This window comes from Nyctibius grandis, chromosome 10 (genome assembly GCF_013368605.1).
Source record: "Nyctibius grandis isolate bNycGra1 chromosome 10, bNycGra1.pri, whole genome shotgun sequence".
Lineage (NCBI taxonomy): Eukaryota > Metazoa > Chordata > Aves > Nyctibiiformes > Nyctibiidae > Nyctibius > Nyctibius grandis.
The window spans coordinates 5,095,391-5,107,420 of NC_090667.1; the positions used below are offsets into that span (position 1 = coordinate 5,095,391).

Sequence of the window (12,030 nt, forward strand, 5' to 3'; positions counted from 1 at the left end):
CTAGAAGTAATTATAGACTCTATGTACTATTTGCGCTTATCCTTATTATTTTCATGGGTTTTGTGGTATTTTTAATGTTTCTGAATTACTTTATGGGATTTACCCACCTGAATTTGCAAGCAGGTCTCCCAGAGACTCCATTCACTGTGTCCTACTCTGCCACACACATCGCTCATGCATTTGAACACCAAGACCATAGAGCCATCTAGACTCAGTTTTGCCCAGCAGGCCACACACTGCTGTCTTCTGCCACTTTCATGCTCCCAGAGAAGCTACACATCCATAAGCACCTGTATTTTCTTGAAATGTAAGGACTGTCTCTTGCTATCTCACCATATCACCCAAACAGGCTGGGTTCAACAGGAGCTATCTCTTGGCCTGCAAATCCTGTGAACTTTGATGAGGATTCCAGTGGCATCAGTCAAACTGTGATCAGTCTGCTGCTCTGTGCCTGCTTGCCTCCTCTCTGGTCCCTGCTTTACAACATCAACCAGCTCAAGCATAGGGCCTGTGAACGCTTCTACACAGGACAGGAAGGTGTGAGCCAAATCCTTGTCAGATTCACTAATGAAAAAGATGACAAAATGCAAAGATTGTTTTAAAAAAAACTACCAGACTGAAGACATGGAAAGTCAGGAATGGAAAATTAGATTTCAGCACAGGTGATCAAAGACATAAGCAAATGGAGAAGGTGAGACAAAAAAGGGCCATAAACGCCCTTTGGTGGTTACTCTTTCACAACCACTCATTTTCTTAGAGAAAGGAAGCCTTCGTCAGGTACCTTCAGGCAACATGATCTTTTTTAGCTTCTCAATGCAGTCGCTTGATGGCTGGCTGCTTGCTCCAGTCCTCATTCACTGAACATCCTGGAGCGCTCCCTGAGCCACTGCTTGGCCAGCATGGTTGGTCTCAGGTCATGGTACTTCACTCCTCTGCTAGACTATAACTTGGAAGATCACAGCTCTGTTGCTATTTGAATTGTGACCACCACATTCAGGCTATGCTATGCCTCAGATCTTCCATCTGTAAAACCGGAATATTATTCTATTACAATCTGATGTGCAGTAGATAAATTCCACTGATCACTCCAATGTGTCCCCATGTCACTGCCACAGGGGTACTTAAGCTGAGAGAAGAGGCTTTCAGGGAAGCTACTACAGGTTTTAACTGTTAGAGGAGAACAAAACTGTAAGAGTTCCCAGGAAAAGGCATGGAACAGAATGTGGCAAAAGGAGGAACCAAGTGGGAAAATAAACATAACACCTCCACACAACATCCCAGGTCAGACATCCTCACCTCATCACATGGGGCTATCCTGTGAATCATGTCTTTCAGATGGCCAATCATCCGCTCTTCCTGAAAATCGTATGGGAATGTCTCCATCCACTCTGTCAGCAACTGTAAGATTTTGGGTCCAAATTTTCTGATCCGTGCCTGAAATAGAAACCAGAATGATGGAGAGGGATTGAAACGTGTTTACTCATTGAAGTCTCCCAGCAAATATGTATCTCACTGAAAGTGGAGCCAGATTTTCAAAGAAGGAATTGATGGTTGCACCTGCAAAATCTGCACACATGCAAACAAATAGCATGGTGCACAAATGATATATTTTATCATGCAAAATATACCAGTACTTAGATGCATGCACAAATGTGTGTTTTACACGCAGATTTAAATATTCTGCATGTGTCATTGGCCAGTTTATGGTTGGATGGACATTTTGTTGGTGCAACCTTTATAGCTTTTTTAAAAACATCTGGCCTTTTTGCTCATTTGAACGATATGTTCTTCCCTTTTGTACTTACAACCCTCCTATCTTTTCATCCTATCCTGAAAAACTGATTGCAATGTATTTCTTGACCAACAAAGAGGTGACTCTTTTGCTTTCTGCCTGTATGAAAAAAAATGCTTAGTGATCACTGGCAGGTATAAGATGAGGAAGAAAAGACGAATAAAACACCAGCATTTTAGTACCTTTACTCGGGCTACTCATAATACTGCTTTCTTCCCACATGGGCTCGAGATCATGGTAGGACAAGAACACCCACTCATATAACACACAGCTGATGCCCACTTTACTCTTGGTGTAGATTTATCTGAGGATGCAGCAGTGTGAATAGTCAGGAAGACACAGGGCAAGGAGGGAAACGTGGGGAACAGCACAACTGGTGCATTAGTATTAACTCAAAAGATGGCCAAAAAGATGCATCCAAAGCTTCCATCTTCCGTTATCCAAGAGCACGTGAAAAGGAAATTGCGTTAAACAACAAACTGCATTTTTATTTACAGAAAATACAGACCAAAACAAACAGCCGCCTTCTGCAGCCTACGTACTGTAGCTAAAGTGTACCCTGTAATCAGGAAAAATTATACTCTTGAGCTCCGCAGCTCTCTGCTTTTCAACCAAGGTGGTTAAAATGCATATTTCAGCTTTCCACCAACAACAGGTTTCAGTGAACCACATCTCTAAAAATAACCGCTGTCAGCTAGCACTAAGCTCATGCTCAAAGATGAGCAGGTGGCTGCTAAAGGGAAAGCTTTATTGAAACTACAAAGGTCTGGGGAGACATTTGCTCCAGCTGTGTAAACTGCTATTATGAATTGAAGGAGAGGACTTTGTGCAAGTCACAGGGGACAACTCAGGGGACGGGAGGTCGCTTGTGTGCAAAGTTTCAAAGTCAGCCCCACTCTCAGGAACCCAAAATCAGCTGTGTTCCACCAACTCTGCGTTACTACAGGCTAGTCCAAAATGCAGACTCACCTCAGGTAGGTTGGGAGATCTTCATAATAAGATAATGTTTCTCATTTCTTGCAAAGTTTAATGAGCAGCAAAACTTCACAATGCTCACATTTTAATCCTCCTAAATTTGCATCTGCCATAGCATTGGAGAACAGAATCCATTACACCTCAGAAAAATTGTTTTGGATGCTGTACCTCATACAGATATTACTATTAACAGAGACTGTACAGGCAACCCAAGTATCAGATTTCTATGTAGTCTGGCTGATTGCTCTCCACAGTGAGGGCAGAGCTCCTCCTTGTTGCTTGGGCAAAAGCAAGCACGTGTTCAGATGTTGGTGATTCAGTATTTGATGCCAAAAATACTGTTTCAAAGCTGGAAAGGCTGATCTTGAGAATCATTTCAGGATTTGGGGTTTTTTGGAAAGTTGTAACTAATGCATGTTCTTCTTTCCTCCATTGCACTGAAGATGCATCTCCTGCTCCAGGTAATGTACTGGATAGGTCTTCATCAATGCATCAAGGACAGCCTGGGTGCAATCCAGCACTGAATAGGATCCAGTGGGATCCATCTCCACCGTAGTGTCTGTGGGATTGCCACAGTGGATCCAGTGGGATCCATCTCTCCTAGTGTCTGTGGGACTGCCAGAGGATGCACGTGTTGTTACACACTGTATCAGTCTGCACGGTCCCTAGGGCAAAACAGGAGGAGTGCCGACGCAGTAACAGCTTGGATTTTCTCATGCTGTTAGCTTGTCACAGCCTCACTACTGCTGCAGCTCGCTCCTGGTGTGCCAGACAGCGCTGCTCCACAGCACGGCTCTGTGCACGATCTGTCAGTGCTGGCAAAGGAAGGCTAGTGGGTAGCTGCATGCTGTTACGTAGCGTTCAAAGTGACAGGTAAGGCCAAGAGGAAATATTACTGTACCAGAAGCGAGAAAGCAAAAGGGCAGACACATTAAGTAAAAATGGGAGAGTGGTGTGTCAACATCTGCAACTGACAGTGTGTGAGGTTTACGTCCTACCTCCTTGCATCCCACAGCTTCATCAGAGCCTTAAAGTTAAAAAGGAAAGTCACCTGGGAAGACTGAGACAGGGGGAAAGGGAAAATCAGAAGAAGATTTGAAGTGACTAGTGCCTGGACCACTGCTCTTGGACATGGATACTAGGATGCCTCAATGTCAAGATCTCAGCGGCAACTGTCATCCTTTATGAGAAAGTTTCATTCAGTCCAAAAGGAGACAAAGGACACACACCAGGGCCCCAGAATTCTCCTCTGTCCATTGAAAATATCTCACATTTTTCTGCTGTAAAGATAAACTAACCTTGTCCAGCACAGGGTCGTCCAGCCGCTGCTGCTCAATGCACTTGTGACAAACTCGGGACAAAAGCTCATGGGGTTCGATGAAGAGTCTGGAACTCAGCAGGAATGTAAAGATATAGGCTTTCTGCAGGAGAAAGAAAAGCAGACCTGCTGTAAGCAGCTGCACAGTGGGTACCATCAGCCATAAAAGCCCCAAACTCCACGGTTTTTGCATTTCCACTGGGACAGACCTTTATGTCTAGAAGACATAAGGATTCCTGACCCTGAAAATGGAACTGGTTACAGTGGGCGCAGGAGGCAGTGGCATCTCCTTCCTCCACAGCATCTACTTCCAGCCTTTGGTTGCCCAGCCCTGTGCAAACATCCAGCAAAGGCAGTGTGTAGGTCACTGTACAGGAGCAAGCCCAGGTATAGGAGACAGCACAACCAGGGATGCACGGAGGCCAGTGAAAGCTACACGCGTAGACACTCAGGCATCTCTGAGTTGTACTGGGTTGTGAGCTGCAGACACCCCCAGATTGGTCACACCTGGCTGTTGCCCTGCAGGTCTCACCCACCCTGTTTTAAGGAATATTTCATTTATTCTACTGACTCACCAAAATTCATTTCTATCAGCCAAGCCATATCATATGCAGTCCCACATCTGTGAAGCTGTGGGAAGCAGGCCTGTTGGATAAATCCTTGGATTATGTAAAGTATTCCAGCAGTGAATTTAAAATATATGCATGAATCCTCAGTTCTTTGCATCCTAACCCCTCCCGGCGCCTGAATTATCTTCTTTCCTCCAGACCTAGCCATGCTCCTGAGCAGCAGGTATAATATTACATATCACACATTGCTTAATGAAAATCTCACAGCCTAATCTGTCCATTACCTATTTTTATTGCCTTCCTCTTCTTTTTTTTTTTAATTGATATGCTGCTTCATTACTTATTTTTAGCTGATCAGAAACTGAGCTGCGGGTAATTTAAAACATGCTGTCTGCTCTGCATTGATAACTTTCGTAGGCTTCTAAATTGCCCAGAAGTCAATGCTACTCTGTGCTTTGAAACACAAGCCTTTCCACAGAGATATATTAGCACTTAAAAGTCTTCCAGTCAAGCTCCGTCCTGAATTCCACCGAGGATGTGCAAAATCCAATGAAGTCAATGGCTTGCAGGACCATAAACCTGCTGCCAGTTTAGATCCTCACACTGCTGGTGAAGAAACACTGAATATTCACTGATGGAGCAAGAATTAGAATCTGGACTGTGCTGTCCAGTGCCTGGAAAGTTGGTGCGAATATAACCCTAGGTAAATTAGGAACCCATCAGAAGAAGCATCTCTGTTGTCACTAAGGGAATACTTTGTACATGCAGGCAAACCTGGATGACTTCAGCAGTTACCGAAATTCAGCTAATTTAATGCCAGTTCAGACCTGAAGTTTTTTGCTTCAGTCTTCATCTAACCCTCTCTGGGATGCACTGCTATTTTTGAAGTGCTCTGACTGCTATATCACTAATTCATCACCACCACAGCTTTCCCCTGCCACCCCGTTCTCTTATTTAAAAGCAGTATCAACTCTGGGATCTGCTTTTTCATGGAAACAATTATAGAGCAGTGAAGCAGCATTTAAAGCAATGTATCAATTTACCAAGCTTTAATTGTATGCAGCTTTTAAATTAGCCCTCTTAATTCAAAATTTAACACATTTGCACTTTTGCATAAAGTGCTGCCCCAATTCATCAAAATTAAACTGTTTATTATACTGTGAATTGCTTACTTCAGGGTAGTAATCAGTGGTAGGTATCAGATGCTGGATTAGAGCATCCAGAGATGCTGAGGTAAGGTTTCCATCCTGGAAGATCAGTCCTCCTTGTTCATCTTCTTTCGAAGTATGTAGATGAGGGCTGAAGCCACATGGGGTAAACATACTGGTAGAAGTCAGCGTTTGGGGCATGCCTTCCTACAACAGACAGAAACTCACATCAGGGACAAGAGTATCAGATTCACAGCCACATCTGTCTTCTGGTTGATTTGAAAAACACAAGCTACTAATGAGAGCTTCCTGTTCACAAAATTAGCATGTTCCCTTCATTATAACCTCTTCTATTGTTCCGTTGTCAGATCATGCCTGTGATGGGAAACACACAGGAAAATGGGACATTTTCATTTATGCTTTTGGGCCAGAAAGGGACAGCAGCTGCTCTGGGCTCCCAGTCCAATCGAGAGCTCTGTGGTGATCCCCTTTTGTTACCAGCCCTGGTCAGTCCCATGTAGGAGAGGTGAGATACCTGGGACTTGAATTCAGTAGGTTCCTGAGCAGATCAGAGCTGTTGGCTTGAACCTCTGTCCCCCTGAGAATGAGGCAGGGAGGATTTAGGGCAAGAGAGGGTGAGAAAAGGGCTGCTGCCCCAGGCTTGCTCAGGATGGACCTTGAGAAATGCTCTGTGGCTCCTCCGGGACAGAAGAGGCATCAGAGTGAGGGGTAGCAGCAGGAGCCGAAGTCAACTGGAGGAGGATGGAAAAATGAAGGGAGTTGGAGGGAACAGAGAACATGGGAGCTGAAGAAGAGATTAAAGAGCAAAGAAAAGAGAAATGAGGAAGAGGGAAAAGGCAGACACCTGCACTATTTGTGGAGCCTGAAGTTAGTCAGTCCTTGATCTATATTTAGGCACTAAATAAATGTTTCAAAAAGATCCTGAGTACTCATCGACTTCACTAGAGATGCAGAGTCCTCAGCAGCTTTGAAAAGGAGGCCACGCAAACTCGGAGCATGTAGTTCAGTTTCAAGCTCCCTGTATGTCAGTTCTCTGGGCTCTCTGGGTTTCATTCTAGGCTCCCTCTCGATTCTGTGGCTTACAATCAGCTTTAAATGTTTCTTCTGCTGAGCAAAGTTGGTTTGTTCCTGACTTGGTGCAGGGGGATGACAGATTTTGCCCTGAGAGCTTTAAAGCATCTCCAGCTGCCTCTGAATTCCCCCCTAGAAGCTGCTCCACTCTCAACTAGAGGCAGCACTGTAGGATGTGGACAGGGAAGAGGATGGTGCATGCTCATTCCTGGGTCAGCAAAGGAAACCCTCTGTGACCTGACAAATTGCTTCTAAGTTTGATTTTACTTGGTGTGATGGAGGATGGGAAAGAGATGACGGAAGAGTCCTAGAGCCAACCTCTACTCCCCCGAGCAGCTACAAAACATCTCCCAGGACTCCAGCTCTCCCTTCTGAGCACAACCTCCTTCTGCTGGAAGAGCAAGATCTGCACCCTGCGGCCTGCTGAGCTGGCACCGACCTCCCACGTCGGAAGGCACAGGGCCCCAGGCTGACATTGCCTACCTGCCGCTATGCCCCAGCCTGCCGCCTCCTCCTGCCACGCAGTAGATACGCCTTATTTTCCAATATATTTCTCTGCCCTAGTCTTTACCCTGTTCTGTCTGGTTTGCTGCCTCTTCACCATCCCACACAACTTCAAAAGCTGCCCCATGGATTTGGCTTAAAAACTTGAGTTTGTGTTTCCCCCTCACATAGATCAGTAAATGTGCTGTCACCTCAGACAGCCAGCTCAGCTTTAGTTACACGTACAGGATGTTGTACTTACTCCTGCAAAAGCACCTTTCTGCCTGGCACAACCCATCTACTCCCCCAAGCTCAGGCTGCTGCAACTTGCCAACTCAGAGCAACCTCAGGCTGCCGAGGAAGAGAAGGGCAGCGTGCCTGTAAGCCAGGCAGGGTGTGAAGCCCTGGGAGAGGCTGGGAGCTGAGTCCCAGCACTGTGGGAGATCAGGCTTTACGAGCAAAACTTGGGTGACTTCATCCTTCAGAGGGACTGCTCCCCAGGAGCCAGCGGCTCGGTTACTGCATCTTATCTCCTTCTGGGAGGCTCACACGGGCTGGGAGTGCGGCTGCCTCCGGGATTTGCAATCAAACAAGAAGGAACCAAACTGTCAGACCCAACAAATTCCTGCCTTGACTAAAAAACAAAATAGATGTCAGGGATTTCAGTTTAGTTTAAAGACCAGAATATCTGAATGTCATCCCAGAGAGAATGGAAGTTGAAGTATCTAGTTTTAATGAATGTGCAGATGTGCCTGTTAATAAGGCTCTGAGAGCAAGTAATTGCTGCTTTTTGTACACAGCTCAGACTCTGTGTAGTAAATGGGAAAGACTGCCAAATCCTATTTGTTACTTCTAACACGCTCCATGTTACATCTTGTTTCTATGGCAATAATCCCAAGAAGGACTCCATGTCCATATAGATCAAGAAATAAATCTCATGGACATATAGCTGTCTACATGAGGAAAAGAAAAAGTTAACACAGCTGTGAACTTACAGGACACATCCTGGCTTCAGTGTAAAACAGAACTCGAAGTAGTAATTTATTCAGTGCAATCCCTCACTGTCAATGCCATTTTTATTATCAAATAGAAACGTATCTAAACAGGATATTGCTTGAACTTTTGCATCTCATTACATGAGAAATCTTGCCAAAACACATAGTAATGCTTCTTAAGAAAAAGTTACCATTTTTTTTTTAAACTGAATAAAAACAGCTGTACAAGTATCACTGAGATCCGTCTTCAGTATCATTACGCAATTAAATTTGACTTTTTATGGTGATGTTCCTGGTCTAATCTCAAGTCTTCCAGCAAGGTTTGTGTCACATCTGAGCTGGTGCCTGGTTACCACCTTACTTGCCACTGAAGAAGACCTGAAGGTTTTAATTTCATGCCATTTTGCTCACTGTTGACTGATACTGTTACGCTCACAGAAGGATGAAGGCCAACTGTACAGAGACTCTTGCACTACTAAGTTTGATAAGAACTAACGTTAGTATTTGGCAGACAGGGACTTCTCTGCTCACACCACCTCATTTCTTTTTCTGTTCATGCAGTTTACAAAGTACTCTTCTCAAAAGCACTAAAGAAAAACAAGATCTTGCTTTGAAACAGCCCAAATATGTGATTGCCTGCAGTAGGCAGAAGATGAGGTTATGCTGTCAATCCCTGGCAGAATACAACAACAACGGAAGCACTGAGAGAGGAAAACAAACAAGCAAACAACCTCAAGGAGATTTGTCTTATCTGATGGTGGTTTGGATGATAGAAAAGGTAGGTGGTGCTTTTTGGTCTTTCTCCACTGGCCAGGACTGCAAAGTATTCCAACACAGTGATGAAAACAGGCAATCCATAGACACTGCTCACTACAAATTATGCTGCTTACCCAAAATTATTTAAGGACTTGATTCACTGAGCCAAAGCATGAGACCAAACGATCACCAATGCTTGGGAGAAAAGCCACCCACAAACACTGCACCTATCTACAACTGCAAGTGCCTTAAAACCTCTGGAAAAACAGTGCCCAAACCTGGAAAACTGAGCTGGGCATGGCTTAAAGAAAGGACTGCCTAACATCAGTCTGCAGCAAGAGAAGTTCGATGCGCTAGAGGCTGGCTAACAGGCTGCCAAGCTCTGCCTTCCTGGTGCCAGCCAGGTGACCTGCGGCAGAGCCACAAGGGTAAATATCCCACCAGCATTCCCCAACTCCACCATCTGCTGTTACAAACATCCCCATGGCAAGTACAGTTAATGCTTACGTGGACATGAAATGTTCAGGAAACATTTAATGTGTTTTTCAGCAGCTTTGATGTGATAAGTGTTTTATCCTTTTATCAAAAACTTAATCACACTGTTTACTTTTGATCTTCATTTCATCTCTGCCTTCCATCTGCTCTGCCTCTCTCAAGGGGAAACAAGAGCTGGTACCATGTGACGAATGGAGCAGGGCTGCAGACTTATCTTCCCACCCACTTAACTTTCAGATTAACAAAATAAATAAAACCCTTCCCACTTCAGGGTTGAAAGGCACAAGCTTTTGTCAATCTCCCACCAGAATTACAGGAGCCAGAGAGGATGGTAAGGAAAGGTGTGGAGGCTGGGCTGTCGATGTGTGCTATGGGGAAGGCTCCAGTTTCACTCACTATCCTGACTGTGACGGTGGGCTCCTCCTCGCAAGAACTCAGGACGTGCAAGTCAGTGCTCAGTGAGCATAAGGAGGGGATAAATCAAAGGTATGGAGATTCAAGGTCAAGCATAATTTGGCAAGGCACAGACTTTAACAAATATACCTAATCTAGAGTGAGTTGGACTGGTTCTTACTCCCATCTGGGAACAGAGGTGGGACACAACTCCCATCCCATCTCAATGCTGCAGAAGTCATTATCGATCCATTTCACCAAAACCAGGCAGTTCAAGGAACTAAAGATGGTTCACACTAAAACATTTTGGAAAAACATCTTGGAGAATTCTTGGCCAGCTTTCATAACCAAACCAACCATCACGAATCTCTCTGTGTGACATTGGAAGAGCTTTGCTGAAGGATTTCCTCTGCTCCAAAAGCATCAGGAACTAAGGGACAGAATAGCAGGAAAAGAGAATCACAAGCAGCCAGCATCTTCTCTAGATGGATGTTGGCCCAAACAATCTAATGGGCCGCACAGGCCTGCAGCTCAGAGCAGACATACACATCTCTTCTTCAATGTTTAGTTGCAATACTACCAAAACTAAGGCCCTATTTGTTCTAATTCACATACAGGTGAATCCTGTCCCAAACAAAAGTCACTACTGTGACAGACAAACAGTAGGATAGGAAACTGGAGCCAAAGGTGATCCACTTAACGCTGCAGGTGGGAGAAGAACCAGCTCCCAGTCCTATACATTGGGCTTTGGCTTCCAAGCCATAAACAGAGTTACCATCTAGGTAGCCTGGAAAAGACTTCGACTCCTGAACTGAGACTCAAGTAGGTAATGACTGATGGAGCAGAAACAATTGCGCTGTGGAGCAGGTTGCACAGTGCAGGCGAGTTTCGAACCCTCCCCACTGACAACTTCACAGACAGCCTGAACACACAAACTAGAGCCAGAAGGGTTTAGCTGTTTGTAGATGCATTATTTGGCATGAATACACTTATCAATGATTCTTCTTGTCTCTGCCACACGCTCCCTGCGGGTCAAGACATGGCATGACTCCTTCAGCCGTTCCCCCTAAAGCGCTTCCTTTCTGCCCTGTCCCTGGGGAATAAACCCTGCTCCGTGCTCTCAGCCAGGACAACATGAGATGCAATTGGGTCTCATCTGCCTCGGTACCTGCCCACCGCTGTCATAAAAGCTCTAAATACTGGGGGGGTCAGCAGAAACTTTAGTAACAGATGCTCGTTTTTCTTTACTTTACTTTCAGTAATTTTCCAGCTATTCATCTTTGCAGACAAAAAAAACACTTCAGAAGATAACCATAATGAGTTAAAATTCAGACTTTTCTCTATTTCTTTTCTAGGGAGGGAAGCAGAGGAAAGAGGAGAGAGAGAGTTCTAATGTTTCAGAAAACAAAAGGAAAACCACTGCAAATTGCTTCCAGTTGTCAAGGCCATGGTTATAAATGTTTTTCCGGCAAGAGTACCTGCCATTAACAAACTCATAACGTATTTGATGCTGATGTAATTAGGAAACTGGTAGCAGATGTAACTTTCTTTTCACCAGGTCATAAAACATTCAATTTACAGCCCATGAAGTTGCGAGATTGCAGAAAACTCAACCTGTCAATCCCAACACCGTTGGAAATGGTTAAATGAGCAATATAATGAAGCTACACAACTTAGAAACACAAAACAATCACAAGGGACAAGAACTGTGGGACGGGAAATGTGGGGAAAACCACTTAATTGCAATATTCTCCAAACTCAATAACAACGATTACATCTCGATGTGGGCTGGCTCCCTCCCCTTGACTACCCATTCCTTGCAGCAGCGGAGGCACTTTACTGAGATGAATGAGATTGCAAGAGCAGCAAGTGAATTTAAGGGGTTTGGGTACCTAATCAGGATTAGATGACAATTCTACTTCCTTTGATCCCACCTAGTTCTCACCTCTTACTCATCTCCCCTCCCAAATCACTTGCCTGAAGAATTCACCCCCACAGTCCTCTTGTGTGGAGC

At 44.7% G+C, this 12,030-nt stretch overlaps 1 protein-coding gene across 3 annotated transcripts in view; it reads right to left on the bottom strand.

Annotated features, from left to right (window-relative positions):
• Positions 1-6,009, bottom strand: part of RASGEF1C (RasGEF domain family member 1C) — a 29,168-nt gene extending 23,159 nt beyond the window's left edge. Inside the window, exons 1-3 of one of the 3 annotated variants that reach the window (XM_068409147.1) lie at positions 5,827-6,009; positions 4,066-4,188; positions 1,297-1,434 (exon numbers count right to left, since the gene is read on the bottom strand). In XM_068409147.1, the coding sequence (XP_068265248.1) occupies positions 1,297-1,434; positions 4,066-4,188; positions 5,827-6,003 (438 nt within the window). In that variant the 5' untranslated portion in view covers positions 6,004-6,009. The remainder of the gene's footprint in view (positions 1-1,296; positions 1,435-4,065; positions 4,189-5,826) is intronic. The other 2 variants (XM_068409148.1, XM_068409149.1) reach the window with 2 other exon arrangements.
• Positions 6,010-12,030: the final 6,021 nt, after the last annotated feature.